General features: G+C 38.8%; 1 protein-coding gene across 1 annotated transcript; it reads right to left on the reverse strand.

Moving 5' to 3' along the window:
- Positions 1–1,346: 1,346 nt before the first annotated feature.
- LOC146147078 (GDP-L-fucose synthase-like) lies at positions 1,347–6,214 on the reverse strand. Its single transcript, XM_083386484.1, has 8 exons — positions 6,013–6,214; positions 5,058–5,172; positions 4,420–4,548; positions 3,667–3,874; positions 3,302–3,366; positions 2,299–2,445; positions 1,839–1,938; positions 1,347–1,542 (listed from the first exon to the last, which is right to left on the reverse strand). The coding sequence occupies exons 1-8, from the start codon at positions 6,147–6,149 to the stop codon at positions 1,487–1,489; spliced, it is 957 nt and encodes a 318-aa protein (XP_083242610.1). The 5' UTR covers positions 6,150–6,214; the 3' UTR covers positions 1,347–1,486.
- Between the last annotated feature and the right edge of the window lie 11,619 nt (positions 6,215–17,833).

Below are 17,833 nucleotides of genomic sequence, written 5' to 3' on the forward strand. Positions count from 1 at the left end.
ATGTAAATTTTTAGTTTATTAGAATAACCACAGTATGAGAGAGGAATCGATTTACCTTAAATTACCGCCAACGGTCATTTTGACCGTAAACAAATTCTAATTCCTCCACGAATTATATCGCCTTAAACGATAGCTATTTGTGTCGCTATTATTTTTAAACAACCATGGAACAATTGCTGCAGTAGCTGGTAACAGTTAGTCATATGTTAGTTCATAATTTTGACTCAACAATTCTTATCCAAATTCGATGGTTGACGGAAGCAGAAAGCGAAAGTAATTCCAAACTAATGTGGACTTTCAACAAAATAAAATGCAAAAATGTGTTATGGATGCTGTAGATTAGATTCCGGATAGTGTATAACTTGTGTGAAACTGAATGTGTAGATTGCGCTAAGCGCTGCTAATTTTTTGGTTCTTGTATACCTTGGATAGCTATTTGTGGTCCCTGTGACAAGCAGTATAATAAAAATGCCTGTTTGATATTTTTAACCCAATTCAAAACTTATTGTTTTACAATCAATTTCAATATTCATGTTAGTTGTAAAGAAAACATACAAAAACAAATTCTCCTTACGCAGCTAAAAAGCAGGTTGAAAGCCAACAACGCATCAATTCGTAGATATGGCTTCTAAAGTATATTTCAGAACATGATGTTATAATGGAGCCTACAGCGTATTAATCTAACACTTACAAAGGTTAAGGTCGCTCAATAGTAAAGGGGACTTATAGAATGAAATAAATCTAAATTATTACGACTTTTTTTTCTTTATTATACAAACGGTCATTTTGACCGCTCGCGGTAATTCTAGGTGTGTTCACCGCGCGGTACTTCTAGTGTTAAACTAATGTTAGTGGACCCTTTGGGGTTTAGATTAACTTATAATACGAAATTTATAAATTTACTTATAACGTTATAAGAAGATTTTTTCCAGGGTATTTAGGTTACAATTTGCTTTGGCGTTAAAAAGTTTCCTCCATTTGTTAACCTATAGGCTACTCTTTTTTGATAATTTTACCTTTCAAGGTCGGGTAGTTGAAATGACTCAATAATTTGGTATCGGATCGGCACCGATACCACCCTAGTAACAGACGATTACCGATACTACCACTTGGTATCGGGTATCGGCTTCGATCCGATATTATAGTACATCCCTATAAAAACAGCATATTCGATTCCACTGGTGGTACTCTAGCTCCAGAGTTTAATGGCCCTATATGATAAGCAAACGCAGGTAATCTTTATCCTATATTTATCATTCTGTGCTACGTGGTTATAGCCGTTAAAATTTTAGTTTCTCCTGTTGCAGCGTATCGGTTCTGCGGTGGTGAGCAAAAAATAGTGCGACAGATTTTGAATACGTATTTATTCCATATCGATAATTGTGCAACCAATAAAATATATTTTTTAATTAAATTTCATCAACTCTTTAATCCATTTCTTGGGCGTTGGTTTTCGAATGCAATTGGAATCCACGGAGTCGAGGCTTCATACACGAGCATTTTTGTAGTTCGCGGAGAACCATTGGCAAGTCTCCCTAATTGCTGAAAAAATAACATAAATATATTTAATAGTTACCTTTCAGCTTAGCTTTTGGGTTCTAATTTTAGGGAGGTCATCGTTTTTGGATATATTTCGTATAATTCAGGAGATTAGACAAAGTTTGTATTCGAACGATAAAAAATAAAAGTTTAAATATACTCTAAATGAAATAATTGTTGTAAAATTAAACGAGAAAGGCTTGTTTATGGCAACTAAAGGCATTCTGTTTCAATAAAGGCATAGAATTATTGTTTTGAAATACTATTTTTTAAGTTAACAGTTCTATAATGAATCGTACCTTTGTCGATTGGAGTGAATTCAAACTCTGGGTAGCACTTCTTCAATTTGCTGTTGCTGGCTGTCTTTTTGTACTGTCCATCCGAACGGGTGGTGTCATACTGTTGACAAATATTGATAAATAATATTGTCACGCAGAATTTAGAAAAACACTGGAAAAATTTAAAGAAGCTATAGCTTATCATTCATTACCGCCAAAGGCTGGTTTGGACATGTTGGAGTAAATTACACAAAAATGAGCTCTATCGCTAACGTACCAAATTCAAATTCCTCGATTGAAGCTACAATTTTTCATTAAAACTTTCACTGTTGGTTGATGGAATAATAATATTAGGAGTGCTTTTCAACCGGCTAGATGTCGAATGACGATGTCTTTCTCAAGCTGGACCGAATAACAAATCGCTATCTACATACGTCAGCTAAAAACGCTGGTTGAACTGCACGGATGACGCAGCGCTTACCAGAAACTCCCCTTCGAAGTCAAATCCCTTCGCGACAAGCTGGGCAGCTTCCTTGATCGATATTTCGTCCTCCTCTCCCACTGAGAGAATAATCGGCTCAGTTTCGTTGTACTGCCGCAAAACCCATAGGAACAGGCGTCCGAGATCCTGGACAAATTAATGTATTTTTATAACGGCAAATTGGCGTTAGGGGGGTCTTCGGTTTACGCTGCCAATCTGTAACCATTGACAGTGCAGCTGTTTGCAAAAGGTTATCGTCGAAATTGACCGGCGAATTTAGCGTGCAATTATTTTATCTTTAATTCGTTTTGTGTGATTTGATATTCCTGAACAACCGACTTATCAATATTTCCCATCACGCAGCACATTAAAGACAAAACTGATATTTGCATTCGATAAAACTGGTGGATGCACATGCCTTTGCTATTTGTGGACGCACTTCTCAAAGCAGCAGCTGTTTGCAAAAGGTTATCGTCAAAATCGACAGCGAATTTTGCGAGCAAAAATTTTATCTTTAATTGGTTTTGTGTGATTTGTCACTCTTGAACAACAAATGGCGATTTATCAATCCTTCCAATCAAGCAGCACGTTAAAGTCACAACTGATGTTTGGATGTCGCTGACATTGATAGATGCATATGGCCTTTTTGGGTACGCATTTATTAAAGCAATCGTTTGCATTTCAAGCACATGAAAAAAATGAAAGTACTACCTAATTTCAAGTTAGGCCTTAAAACTGTCGTAAACTGTTGATAAAAACAGGTAAAACATAAAAGATCTTTCTTAAATTTTAACAGAAGTATATATTTCGCCTATAAGGCATCATGAGTTTCTTAATTGGAATGAAACAAGAATCTCTTTTACATTTCTGCGAGAGATTCCTTACTACCTAAAGTGTTTCAGCTAATTTCGAGTTTGTAAAATGCGCAATTTTCAGAAAAATCAGTCCTTGCGAACTGAGGGATTCAATGTTTTAGATTTCAATCGATAAAGTAAAGGCTTACCAATGAGTAGATAAATTGCCTTCTTGCACTTCCTGTTCCCCACACGGTCAAGGGCGTTTTGTTTTCTGAAAATAATCGTTTATATATATAAACATATAGTATGATACTTGTTTAATCTTTCCTAAAACTTTGATTTTATGAACGAATTTAAACAAATATATTCCAATGTTTGAGAATGGAATACGTAATTTAATCAACTTATCAAATCATATAACATAATACTTTTTCACCAGGACAGCTTTAAACATAAAGCGCACAAGTTTCGCTACAATTTTCAAACGTGCTTATCCTGTCTCGAGACGAACTTGTATCGACTGGCAGCTAAAAGTTGACATTAAACAAAAAAACTGATTTCACCCAGCCACCTTTGCACTTGTAGACTTTATGTATGAGGCCAGGCATCACGTGTCCTTCCTCGAGATTGAAGTTGTCGTGAGGGCCAAAGACGTTGGTCGGCACCACCGCCGTAAAATTGGTTTCGTACTGCTGGTTAAAGCCCTTGTTCATTACATCGATCATTCGCTTGGCGTACGAGTAGCCGTAATTGGAAGTGTGCGGTGGTCCGTTGTGAATCTATATGTGTATGCGCAATAAGGGCGGATAAGAAAAGGTTGCAAATGTGTTGATCGCGCTTGCCCGATTCTGGTTTGCGCGTCTTTTAGACCGAGACAGGTGACGAAAGCCTCTTGAAAGCCTTACGAGGCAATTTAGAAAATGTTTGTTATACTGTTTCAGTAAGGGACTGCAAATTACGGCTTAAATAAAACGAACTTATGATACGCAGAAAATGACGATTAAATCACACAAAAAGATTTAGCTGTTTTAGTTGGCTTATGTAGAAGTTATTAATGTCAATGTTATATTTTGTATTATTCCTAATTGTTGGTCCTGTGGAGAGTTGTATTAGATTAGCATCCATCATAGCTTGCTTTGCTGCTATTTTTATAATAATTTCTATGTAATATTTAGGGAAAAGTTGAGCCACATATGTGCTATAAAATATGCTCTCGTGTATATCAGTAGTTATGACACAGAGAAGAATGCACAGCATGCTATTTGAAACTAAAAGCGCGGTCATTTGTAAAGGGAAATTAGATTTGCTTGTTACGATGGCTCACCATAGTTTCGTCGATCGGATAGGTGGTTTTATCCGGGAATATGCAAGTCGAGAGACAAGAAACGACCTTCTTTACCCCAGTCTCTTGGGCAACCGCCAACACGTTGTCGTTGATTGCCATGTTTATCCGCTGGAACAAAACAGAATGTTTGGAGATCAGAGCTTGAACTAATTCGCGACACCTTTGTGAGCTAACAAGGCCATAGAGATTACCCTACATGCAATTGTCACATTTTAATATTAGTTATGAGTTTGTGTTGTTTTTGTTTTACTTAGTGTTTACGTCATGTTAGGAAAGTGTTTGTTATTATTTAACTATACAGATACATGGTCTAATAAAGTTCGCTTTATAAGATGGCCAATTGTAAACAATTGGAAATTCGTCAAACGTTGTTTTCGCAAAACAAAAGTGATGCTGATGGTGTCCAACGCAGTTAGATCAAATTTGACGTTTTTAGTTATTACTCGGTTGCGATCATACAAACAGTTAGTTGTAGATTGAGCAGACAAAGTTTAGGTAAAGAAAAGCATTCATATCTGTTTAAATGATAATTAACTGTTAGATAATGTCGCCAAAACTTCAGCTCCTATAGACAAAAGTCAAAACAGCTAATTTCAGGCAGGTATATAAGGACGTACGAAAAATTGCAAGTTGGCTCTCATGTTTCCGTAGAGTCCGCCGACCTTGGCGGCCAGGTGTATGACGTGGGTCGGGTGGTGCTTCTCGAAGACTGCCCTGGTTTCTTTCAAGCAACTGCAACGGGAAAATCTGGTTTACAGTTCGGTTAAACGACGAGGCTACGTTTGTAGTCTATTGCCTTCGACGCGCCCCGAGGCCAATTAAGAAGCAACGTGGCGGGATAGTTTTTGTATGCCTATGCCTATATTGATCTTACTAGAAGGACGTGAAAAGTTAAAATATACATTTTGACGCTGACTAAATATGCAAATCACATGCGATTACAAATTGAAGTGCACAGCAAACAACCAATGTGGGAAATTTTGTAGGCTAAAGCATTAAATAACAACGTACTGATATTACTAAATTGCTTTGATAAATTGTGCTGTTAACATTGGCCGGACATGTTTTTTATGTTACTCGACATTGGTTATTATTTTAATCATTAATTCACAAAACGTATTTTTTGCTTGACAAGAGTGACCAACTGAGCTTATCATTTTTGATCGATATTTTAAACAGGCGGCTGGGATATGCTGTGTACCAGCTGGACGGTTATTGTGCAATTAGATTTGTTTCTTACGGTTTGCGATATGTGCGTAGATACGTGTTTTATACAAAAGCCTTTAACATGGTTTTTGTGGCTGTTTGTTATCACTTTTTAAAAGACTGTAGGCTACGATAGCGCGAATTCTTGGAAAGACATTAGAAGTGCTGTGGCCGTTTTCAGTTTTTAGGGCAAATTGATTTTGTTTTTGGAGTTAAGTGTGTTAGGCCAATGACATACAATCAATCTTTTATAGATTAATATCAGTAAAATTGACCTTTTAGTTATCCACACAGCTTTCAATGTCATGTGCGACTTAAGTCACAAATCCTAATTAAAGTCACAAATCTTAATTAAAGTAAACTCACGTGAGGTCGGCGTCCTTGGAGGAGAGAAACACGAAGGTTTCGTTGTCCTGCGGTTTCTGTTCCGCGGCTGCCCGAATACCCTGACCAACCAATCCGGTGCCCCCAGTAACCAAGATGACTTTTTTGTCGGTTGCCATTACGAAAACTATTGCTTAGTAGTTAAATGGTAAAGGTGGGAATTGCCTATATCTGAGTATTGGTGCTTGCTGTGGGATACAATCAACAAAAGGTGATGGATCTGAGATTTTTATCTCAGTTATATCTAACGGACAGTTTCTATTTTGCTCATTTTACAAAAAAAAACAATAACTATACTATACTAAGTGTTTATGATTCACAGTTATATCCAACGGGGAAGATCATTTTAAAGCCTTTAAAATCTTATTGGTTTCTGTAAAAAACTAAAGTCATTTAACACCTAAACTAAAGCTTATCTGTGTCTTGAACCATTCAGTTAAATTGGGCAAAATCTATAAATATTTGCGAAAACCACCAGAGCCGTGTATTCACCATTCGCGTGCTATAGATAGAATAATAACACCCTTCAGGTCCTAATAACAGACAATCAATATAATGTGTAATTACTTGCGGTACCCTGGACGTCCATGAGTAAGGCCCGTGTCGTGGAAAAGTTTCAAGATACTCTGTTTAAGCGCCTGTGTTTGCTTTTTTTAAATCGAAACCCGTGACTCAGTTTCTAAAGCCATTTACCTGCATTGAACAAAACTGGTTTAAATCTTTTAGTGTCAAACACTGCCAATCCTGCTTAATGCGTTAGTCTTTCCGTTTAGACAAAAAAAATTGCCCACTGCGCAAAGCCAAGCACAACCTGTAGCGTTGACTGGTTTCGAATTTCACTAGCACCCATTTTATAATCCAACTTTCACAATCCACGTGTACAGTGCGTAATTGCCGGTCCCGGCTTTTCCGTCGTTTTATGAAACTCGACTGAGTCGTTCGCGTTAGACATGCCGCCGCCCGAAGGCCTCGCTATATTATTTCGCTGCGCCTCTATTATGCAAGTGCGCGACAAAACGCCTGCGGCCGAGTTTTGCTGGATATTAGAAGACTTTCCGCGCCAAAGTTTGATTGCTTGCGAAAAGCCGCAAACCGGTTCGCCGATCCGTAAATCGTGTTCCGCGAAATCGACCTAGTGTCTAGCACAGAAAGGAAACAGTGTTTGGCATTTGGATGCCGGCTTATTTACCGAATAGCGAAAACACGAACTCTTATCAAACATACGCACCATAAAAGGTTTCTGCTCATTTTCGTCTTGATACAACTTTTCGTTTTCATATACATGTGCGTTGTCCGTGTCTAGGAACCTGTAGAACTGATTAAACCAAAAGAACAGTGCTCGTGATAATTTAAACAACCTGACTTTAGGTATTGTGTTTAAACATGTTTTCATCGTTTGGGGGTTAAATTCCTTAAATTAAGTTGGCTTAGTTATTTGTATAAATGACTTGAGCAGGATTTCGGACACAAGCATTTTTCTGCTGAGATATTGCTTTTAAGCCATCTATATATCCCAATTTTAATAGTTCGTTTTATTTTTTGATAGCCATAGTTTGACTGGTAGTTGACTTGCAAAACCAAAAATACAAGGATTGGGCCTTTACTTGGACAATTATTTGCTAGGACTGGAACCTGATTTGCGATTTGTTATATAAACGACTTGACTTGGACTTGGATCATTTCAAATTGGTTTGTTTAACAATGCTGAACAAAACAGGCCAGAATAAGACTATAAAGAACAGAAAGTATACGAAACGTTTAATAACGCTAATCTGTTAACCTATTTTAACTGCATCGATAGGTCACAATTATTACCTTTTAGGTCCATTTAATAGTTATACGGTTAAACAACTTGTTGTGTGAACTGCATTCGTTAAACATAGCACAATAAAAGATGTATTGCGTTGACCCATCGAACCTATAGTAGGCCGGAGTGAACAAATGGGCGTAAAAATTTCAGCCACAAATAGGCACATGCAATTTTATATTAATCTGAACTTGTAAAATAGCTCATTGGAAATCCGTGCCACAAGCCGTTTTAATGCATGTACTTTGCATATTTTCGTTAACTTCAGTGCTTAGGGGTAAATATAGCAATTCGTTTGAATTTGCACGTTTGGGTATGTTTGTATTGGTTGAGCAACTCCCGAGTATTTTTATGAACTCATATTGACCACCTATGTAAACAACTTTCTCATGCCTTTTTATCTATTTTATAAGAAGTCTTTTAAAAATTTGATTTTGTTTGCGCAGCCAAACGAAATGTTAGCCAAATCGTTAAAAATGCACAGAGCTTCAGTGGAACCAGCTTTAAGCCTGACCAACACAACGTCGTTTGACTTGTCGCCAGAAACGTCACCAGCAGTACGCATCAGGTAACGACTAAAACATACTGCAATTTTAAACATTTTACTCAGCTCTAAAGTCATGCCAGGCCGTGTAAATATTCGTTTCATCTCGGAAATATTTGGTGGAATTCATTTTGGAAAATATTGCGTTTTCTTGTCTGTTTACAATAAAAAATACAAAAAATACTGTAATATGTAGTATTGTAGTATATTGTTTACCTATTTAAAAAATTGTTATCTTGGAAAATGCAACGATTGATGATTTCGCAATGCAAGGCCGAGATACGTCAAAAAGTCAGAAATAAGTGACGTAATAATTAGTAGTGACGTCACTCGAAAAGCGTGCTTGATTTGGCGGATGTCGTTTCATAACTTATACTCTTTTTAGTTGCTTTTTCCGTTGCATTGTCGCCATGACGTCATATATCGCCTAATTTAAAAAAACAAATATATATTTGACCGACACATGACGTCATCTTTTTACAATACGTAATTAAAATAAATATTTTTTCCTCTCTGCCCCCATTTTTGGATCCGATCCTGGATTTGGGGTCTACCCTGTCTGAACCTTTGAATTTCTTGTCTAGATCAGGCGTGAAAACGCGCAATGGCATGTTTCCTTCGACAATCATTCTGGCAGCGGCGGCCACACCCCGTCTTCTCTCCAGGGCGAAACAACACTGCAGCCGAAAAACGCTTCGCAAAGGTTCCTACGAATGCTCAGAACACCACAACCACGTAAGTGACATAACGTGTAGGGTGGCAAATATATATCGTCTGTTTGGTTCAACTTGTAATTGTTCATTGATGAGTCTCTTTATTTTCGGAGTTGATTGGGGTTTTATTGGACCTTTAAAACGATTGATTTTTTTGTTCAACACTTTTTCAAGGTTGCGTTTATGTTTGATAACCGTTATACACACTTATACAGGGTTAGCATTCTGTGATTATTTCCAAGATTTCTGCTTATTTCGTACGGTGTATTGAAAACACCAATGTGTTGTTTTTTTAAGTTTTGTGCTTCAAGTTTAAGTTTTTCTTTAACTTAATCGTTTGACTAAGGAATAAGAAACTTCATACGGGTCGTGACCACCCAAAACTGTATTTTATGCAAATTTCACTATGTAATATTGTATTTTTTTTTCTGTTTTGGTTGGTTTGACAAAAGTGATTTGCTAAAGTCAATTCAATTTTAAAACTGACCATTTAGTTTCTTGTGAGTAATATTTCTCTTGAGAGCAACTATGTCTTGCTTCTATAAGCATTAGGAAGCCAATTGAAAAACCTTTTTAAAACTGTGGCAGTTCCTCATTTATGAACTGCAGAATTTTACCAGAAGCATCACGTGAAAGCTTGTATTAAAGTGCTTCGAGTTTTAAATTACGACGTCATCACAAAGCAAAGTGCTTATTTTTGGTCCCGGAAGATGGTAAAACCCTGTTATATCCGAAGCAATTATAAACTTGAAGCCAGGCATGTTAGGTATGCTCATCGATTTGGAAACTGGAAAGCACGCGTAAAGCACAATTAGCCTCCCTATAGTGCCCACAGTCGTTTTATTCTTTTCGCTAATCTCCTTATTTCGCCATAGGCTACAAATATATTTTTGAGTCACACATTCTTAACTCAATAAACATTCCGTATGAGTTGTATTTTATGGCAGGCTTGGGTATGAATCTTGGACGAAATTCATTGCCGAGCTGGTTTCTAATTGCTTACAATTTGTAATTGACAATTTTTAGTTCCTTGTTATTCGATGAAACAATTTTCAGAGTGGCAGAGATTTTTGTTTTATAGCTGGGTTCCAGATGTCTTTAACCGATCCACAAATATGGATAGCTTCAGGTCGGATTATTGTCTTCCTTCTTCGGTTTTCAAACCGAGCAGTATGTGTTTGTTATCCTACTGGCCTGTGGATGCTAGAACCTTTATTATAAGTGCATGAATCATAAATAAAATAAAAAGCTTTGGTAATTTAAATCAATATTACTAAATCTGTCACCACTCAAACCCAAACGCTAACCCCAACTAAATCAAAATGATAAAAATGATAAGCCTATATTCCCTGGAAAATATAAATAAATGGGATGCCAATGACGAATTAGTAAAAACTCATAAGTAGTTATATGGGCCGAAAATTTATTTTCGGGACATATCTTGTTTTTGCCGTTATTCTTTACTGGTGCTTGGTATGTTTCCGACCGATTTTATTTTAATTTGGTTTTATAGAGGGACTTCCTAAACCCAATGGATAAAACAAATCACTTTATGCCTCACTAGATTAACGTAAATTGTATTGGGTATCGAATTTGAAGACTTGCACCTAACTAGGGTTGAGCAACAGCCTATCTTTGTAGTCAAATGAATAAGAGGGAAAGAATGACTTGGTAACATCAAGCCATATACTAATTATAATTCAGTTTTCTACCACACTATCATATATTTACCGTTAGACTTAAAGGTCAATGAAGTAAGATTTTAGCCCGACTTGAAGGCATGCAATGTAGTTGGATCTGGTAGGCTACTTTAATTTGTCAGGGTAAAATATTAAACATAAGTTTACAGGAAAACGCGATGGAAAATTCGGAGGATTGTGCACTTTATATCGTTTATCTTTCATTTATTATTATAGAATACAGAGTACCCAAAAAAGTGTTATATGAAAAAAATTAAACGTTATATGCCAGGGATACTGATAGTTGTCAAGTTTGGTGGATTAGGAGTACTGCCCCGGTTGTTATATTCCCGGTATCATTTGACCCACTATCTATTTTGTTGAAGAGCACCACAATGCACGTGTCTGCTGATCTTAACTGCCATTGGTCGTGCCGACCGTCCTTCTTCTGGTCACGCTTGACCGCACGCGATCGCTGGCACGTGACGCGCCAGCATTGTTGTGGAACAATAGCGCGGCAACGCATAATGGAGTGTGTGTGGTTTTCAGCTACGACATAGTGCGCCTTGAAAACACAGCTCTACTATAACTTTACGTCTTGCGCTGTTTTATCGCTTGCCCGCGTCTTTCGCGGAATTCGTGCACCATCTTAGAAACGTAAACGTGAGCGGCATAATACCAACCTGCGCCTACTTAAGGACATGACAGCGCCAGTAATATTTTGCTTGAAAATATGTCGCTGCAAGTTGTTCGTTGTCATTTGTCAGTTGTCAGTTTCAACTATCCGCCAGTTTAAATTTAAGCGGTCGGAAAAGCTATACCGTGCAATCGTATGCGATTGAATAGCTGGTTTAAATCAAGATATCAGTGCTGATATGGTATAGCGGTACGCAGCAGTTTTGTCTAATCAAAAACAAAAAATGTGTAACTTTTTTTAAGAATAAATTGTTGACAAATTGTGACTCAAAGTTAGTTATCTCGTGTTCACCGATCGGTAATGGTGGAAGTGAAATTCAAGCCTAAGCATTTCAAATTCTTTTGTCCCTTAGGGCGATTGAAAAGTAAAACTGTGGCGGGCGCGCAAAGTTGTGGCCGCTGTCTGTGTCTCGCTTGCGGGAGAGGCAGCCAGTTTACAATTGGCGGGCCTCTGATTTAATTATAGGTTTCTGCCATAGCCTTCGCATCAGTAGGCCTCGCGAGGCGTCAATTACAAATAAGATTTGGTTTAGGGATGATGTGTAAAGACAACGGACTAGCGGCTCTCTATGATTCGACATATGAGTCTTGAAAGAAATTACGCAGGGAGCTTGTTGCTTTTAGTAGCGTTTAAACGACTGTCTATAGATATTGTTTCTCGTATGGTGTAGCAAGCTGCTGAAATCAAGATATAAAGACATTATCAGCCTCTAAAAAAAAAGTTACCAGATAGTTAGGTTTGGCAGATTAACAAGTTTGAGATGAAAATCGGCTACTCGACACATTCACCGCAAGCAAAAGCTTTTGTTTTTAATTGTGACCTATAGAATACAAGTCAGATGTGTATAGAAATTGCCCATCAACCGTAAGTTGACAGACGCAAAAAAATCGACGCCCTTAAACCAGTTATTACCCGCTGCGACTCGGTACGTTTCGGCATAAAAGACCACCTTTGAAAACCGCCGATGCCATTTTGCTTGTATGCTTGAACCCGGACAGGTTTGCGAATTCTTTTTTCCTGGATTTGTCTCGCGGCTTTCGTTCGGAAGTTATGAGCGGGCCTTCTTGAGACAAGAATAGCGCATGCTGTTTGGATAAGGAAAATGTGCTTCCTAAAAGGTTTTACTGCCGAGTTTATTGCAAATCGAAACCGTGCTCTATGTTTAATTTACAAGCGCTTTCCTGGTAGCAGAAATTTAATTAATTCAAAGAGGTTGTTTTTCAGCACAAGTCGTCGTTTAAAGTAGGGTTTTTTAAAAAAGTTTTTCTAGATATACGAACCTTTTTTATATTTACTATTTTGTCGCTACACAGTCGAGTATGGTTTTGCTTATTTATTTATATGGTATAGTTTCTCATTATTTCAAAGTGACCGGCAAGTTCAAAATAGCTGTCATTTGAAGCACAAGTAGCGTTTCCTATCACTATTGATTAATCTTAGACATAATGAAAACAGATTGCTCTACATACGTGATTTACAGTATAACGCTACTCGACCTGGGTATCATAGGTAACGGTTAAGAAGATACCCGTTCTTTTGGCGGCCTTGTTTGAATATATTTTACCTAATAAATGTTAAATGTATTTTACATTCAATTTAGATCAATTTGAAAAAAATGTTTGATTGACAGGAAAAGACGAAAACCTTAAAACCTACTTACAATTTGTTAATAGTTTGGACTTGCGTCCACAGTTGTCTGTTGCCCCTAATTTGTTAGAAAGGTCACGGAAACGTTGGACAAATTGGCGTGATAGGCTTCACCAAACGAAAACCGCCCTGTGAAAACAAACAGTCAAAAAGGTATACCCTCCTTTTGCTGGGTTTACAAGTTTGCGAACGCTTTCTCCTGGCTACTTTCGTCCGTTGCGTGCGACCTGCTTAGAAAAGCATCTAAGAATAGTTTCCCAAAAGACCTCGTATAACTTGGCCAGACTCGCGTTTCTTTCCATATATTAGGATCAGTCCTTCATGGTTCGACCGCAAGGTCTGGTGTATCTATATATGCGCGGTGCCCCATTCGGCGACGTGTTATGCGGCCTGCTGGATTCGATTACAGCAGCGTTGTATTGTGGACTGGCAACACAGACACGCCCGTCACCCACACGTGAAGTTATATTTGGATTGATGTGATTGTACATTCTGGAGAAATTTTCAGTTGAGGGCAGACTCGTTGTCTCGTGGTCGACAAAGCAAAGATTTTGCACTTGGCCGCTTTGGTCGAACTTTAGCGATGGTTTCCTTTCTTCCGTTACGATTTGTGCTTTATATACTGAAGAAAATATACCTGCTTTTAGGCAGAGAATAGTTGTTCGTTAGAAAAGAGGACAAGAGTACATATGGCAGCCCTTTATTGCTGCCGATTGATGCTCCAAAGGCGCAAGAAAGACGAAATAAGTTAACTTTTGCGATTTGCTTATGTACGCTATTCAAATTAAGATAGACAGATCGTTGTTTCAGGCGAAGTGTCCCGATCGACGTTTTGCTGCCCCGCGGCAGTCAACTTCGGGTCGACCTGAAGTGTTTCGTTTTTTGTTACAAGCCTAAAATAAACTACCACGTTTAACATCGGCGCATTTTCGCGCACAGGTCTATCGTTGTGACGAATAAAGTTTACGCAACATGTCCCTATGTTTTTATGGCACAGAATATTTCACATATATACGTGCCTCAGTTTCCTGTCTATTCCGGTACGGCTAATCGCCCCTTGTCCGTTTTCTTTGAAGCGCCCGTTTTCAAATAAATGCTTTCAAGACGGATCACCGTCGTGTGTATGTTTCGGACTAGGCTGCCACAATGGAAGTGCCATTATTCCCGCAATTCGCAAGGCACACACGGCGCTCTCCAGGAGAATTTTCCTGTTCAGACGCAGCTGAAATCGATTGACCTCGAACCGAATAGGCGCCTTTGCTCACTATAGCGCTCTGTCACCTGGCTTTTGCGTTTAAACTCGCAAAAATCACAGCATTTGTCGTTGACCTGTTTTGGGAAGAAGAGATGGTTTCGTTCGGTTCGGGTCGATATCGATAAAAATGGCCCCACACCTACTTGGGGCCAAAGCTTATTTACTGGTTAATCCCTTTGAAACAAGAGCGTTACACAAACCGTTAGACAAATGCATTGTTTTGATACGTTCCATTGACGTATGCACGTCGAATATATGCTACCGATGACTGGGAGTGGGACTTCACGTGTTATTTATCCAAAAAGGCTTAACTTGGACTTAACTTATTTTACAAATGACTTGACTGGAACCTAATTATTTCAAAATGACTTATTTACAACACTGCACTGAACGGTCGCCCATTTGGACAGGGCATATGCACGAAATAAGGCAGCTCCTTGACGTTTTGCTTCCAACTACGCACGTGTGACGAAAATGGATCATCGCTTGACATGCTTGATTTGAATTGCGCCTCTCGAATTTCCAGCTACATACCCGAGAACGCGTGTGTGGAATGGCGGTATGCCCGATTGGGATGCGCTAAAATAGCCCGCTTACGCGTTTGCGGCTGTTGTTGTCGCAGTGACATAAACAACAACATAATGCGACCTGGATTGTCTTTTGAAATAGTATAGGGAAGCTTTGCGATCTTGTAGGTCCACTACTTTAGGCACTTTGGGCTATTTTTTATCACCTTGTGCTTTCGATACTTTATATTCATAATGACAAAACATTAGGGGAGAGAGTTATGATCCTATTACCCTGAAGTACAAGTGTCTGCGCAACGAGGTATTGTATGCGGCTTGCAGAGACACAGCGTTGTGTGATTGAAAATATGGATGCGAACTGCGTTGAATTATACAAGACTTTGCTGTTTTCAACTTAGTGTCGGGCACGTTCTGATGCTGTTTTTTTTCTAGACGGATATGCACAACGTGTTCCCAGTGGGCTAAATTTGACCAACAGAGATATTTGCGCGGTCTAAATGCAAATATTTACGGCAGCTGGCATGAAATTTTATGCCGGCCTCAAAGACTTTATTACTTTATATTTGATATTTGAAAGTCTTTTGTTATCGTTCAGGTCTTTTTTTGTGATACACTGCACGATTTTTGTAATACACTTCCCTGTCAAAAACTGTTTTTCTTTAACAAGAAGGGTGAAAGGTGTTCAGTTTGCTTTTATCTTATTTCCCATACTGTCAGCGAAACGGCATTAAATTTACCACTTTACGTTGACACTGTATGTATATATGTTAACTAATTTGTTGCTCTTCGAATTGGTTGGCTCGTACACATAAAAAAGTCTACCAAAAGAGGCCGTCCACGTAATTCAATAGAAGAACCAAAAGCAAAATATTAAAGGGAATTTACAAACCAAACGATCTACGACGAACGAAGCGACATATTCTCCGCTCGTATCGCTATAAAAGCGAGACCTAAACAACGAAAGTCGCTGTCGTGACCTGTCAACTAAATCCCTTCCCTTTAAGAGGAAACGCTTGCCATTGGTGACGCGCATTCGACGCTTAATGTTCTCACGGGAGTGAAGCTTCTTGACAGCGACGATGTCGATTTGATTGCGATTGATTTCTTGCGACGAAAAACCGGGGCATTTTATTCGCCCGCACTTTGCGCGGATAGAGCTCGGCGACTGACGCAGGCCCGCGATTTGCGGTAGGAGAAATAGCCGCATCTGTCGCTGGTGTTTTGTTTCAGATGCCTGTATATATGCGGTTCGGCGTTTTTTTCTATTGGCCTTCATGCCACTCGATGCGTCTGGAGTCTGGAAACGCCCCACGACTCCGATATCATTTGTAAATTTTTCGTTTCAGTGAGCCAGGTTTTGGAAGAGAAAATGCAAAAGACTATAGAAACTGGTTTTACAATATACCTGACCCGCTAAGTAAACTTTGTATTCGAGAAGACGTCTAAAGTTAAATAGCATTCAAGAAGAGCGATTTAGTATGTCCACAGTTATTTCCTACTCGTTAGCCAGCCTATTGCTTTGTGACGTTGTTGCGTTTTTCAAGGCCTAAAGGGGACAGCCAGAAATCAAGTGTATAACCTGCCCCTATAGGTAAAATTCGCACTCTAGTAGTATATAGAAAGGCATTTCCGCTTCGTTATCCGGTCGATTGCTTTGCTACATTGTTGCGGACAGGTGATAAGGCTCGATGTACGTTCTCAGCTTAAGCGCCGTGTTGGTTGTCATCAACTCCCAGGCGGCCGTAACGTTCATGTCGAGCTGCCAAGCAAAATGTGCGGTATTCGCTTTAATATGCATTTCATGTTTCTCCAATTTAATTAAGTGAAATTTACGAGGTCGGAGAGCATGTTTGAACAGAACAGAAAAGAATAGCGGAATGATTTTCAATTTTTAAGGAAAATTGCACACTGTGCCAACCCCGCGCTAAAACAATACGCCTTATCTTTCCTATATCTGAATAGCAGGACCACGCACGGAAAGGGGTTATTGTTTGTTCAACCAGAAAACGCGGCTTGAAATAGAACTATGTAGTCCAGTCATTCCCATACTTGTGTGCCGCGGCACACTGTGTGTGCCTCGAGAGATTGCCAAGTGTGCCGCGAAACTTGTTATTCGCATTACCAATAGGCATAACCCGGCGTAGCCATAAACGCAAGCATTTTAGACTTAAATACGCACTATCCATTACAAAATAATATTGAGACATTTACATATAGTTTGTGTGGTAAGGGCGATTGTAATATGACTCTATTTCTGTTAGAAGTGTGCCGCGAAATATTCAAGATTGGTTTAGTGTGCCGCGAGCCAAAAAAGTTTGAGAACCACTGATGTAGTCAGTTGAAACAGTTAGGGGTAAGGGAAACGCTTAAAATAGAAGGTATTGTATCATTAGTCTAGTGAACGTATCGGTGACTTGAATTGTTACCATTGACTAAATATAGATTAAGTCATAAACAAATTCGTACAGGAAACGTGTCTACGTTCTTTATTATTTCACAACGCTAACGAAAGTGTCGTTTTCATTGCGGACGAAAAAAATGCGCTAGCTTCAGCGCGTTTGAGCTTTTTCTGGCGTGTTGTTGTTTTAGGCCAAAGTCAACCTTCCGCGGGCGATGTTCGCAGAAATTTCCAGCGTTGCATATTTGTTTAGCCGCCAAATCAAAACACTGCCAGCTATTTATTTCTTGCACACATAGGAATTCCGGTGGCCCTCGCCTATTTCGATCGTGACAAGGCAGAACTGCATGCTGTTCGCCCCGTTTGCCATTAAAGGCCTAATGTTATTACGGCAGGGTAAGGTTAATAGACCACAAAGTCACTCAGTGTTTTGAGCCAATGCTTTCTCTTTATTGATGCAATGCCAGGCTTTAAAATGATTTTCTGAGGTTGTGCTGTAGATGGTGGCGAAAAAGGCCGGATAACTAATAAAAAGC

This window comes from Ascidiella aspersa, chromosome 4, assembly GCF_963924565.1.
Source record: "Ascidiella aspersa chromosome 4, kaAscAspe10.2, whole genome shotgun sequence".
NCBI lineage: Eukaryota > Metazoa > Chordata > Ascidiacea > Phlebobranchia > Ascidiidae > Ascidiella > Ascidiella aspersa.

Coding starts and splice junctions, on each gene's coding strand:
- LOC146147078 (XM_083386484.1), bottom strand. CDS start 6,149: ATGGCAACCGACAAAAAAGTCATCTTGGTTACTGGGGGCACCGGATTG. Junction 5,173..6,012: donor TCCAAGGACGCCGACCTCAC/GTGAGTTTACTT, acceptor TTCCCGTTGCAG/TTGCTTGAAAGAAACCAGGG. Junction 3,875..4,419: donor ATCCGATCGACGAAACTATG/GTGAGCCATCGT, acceptor ATACACATATAG/ATTCACAACGGACCACCGCA.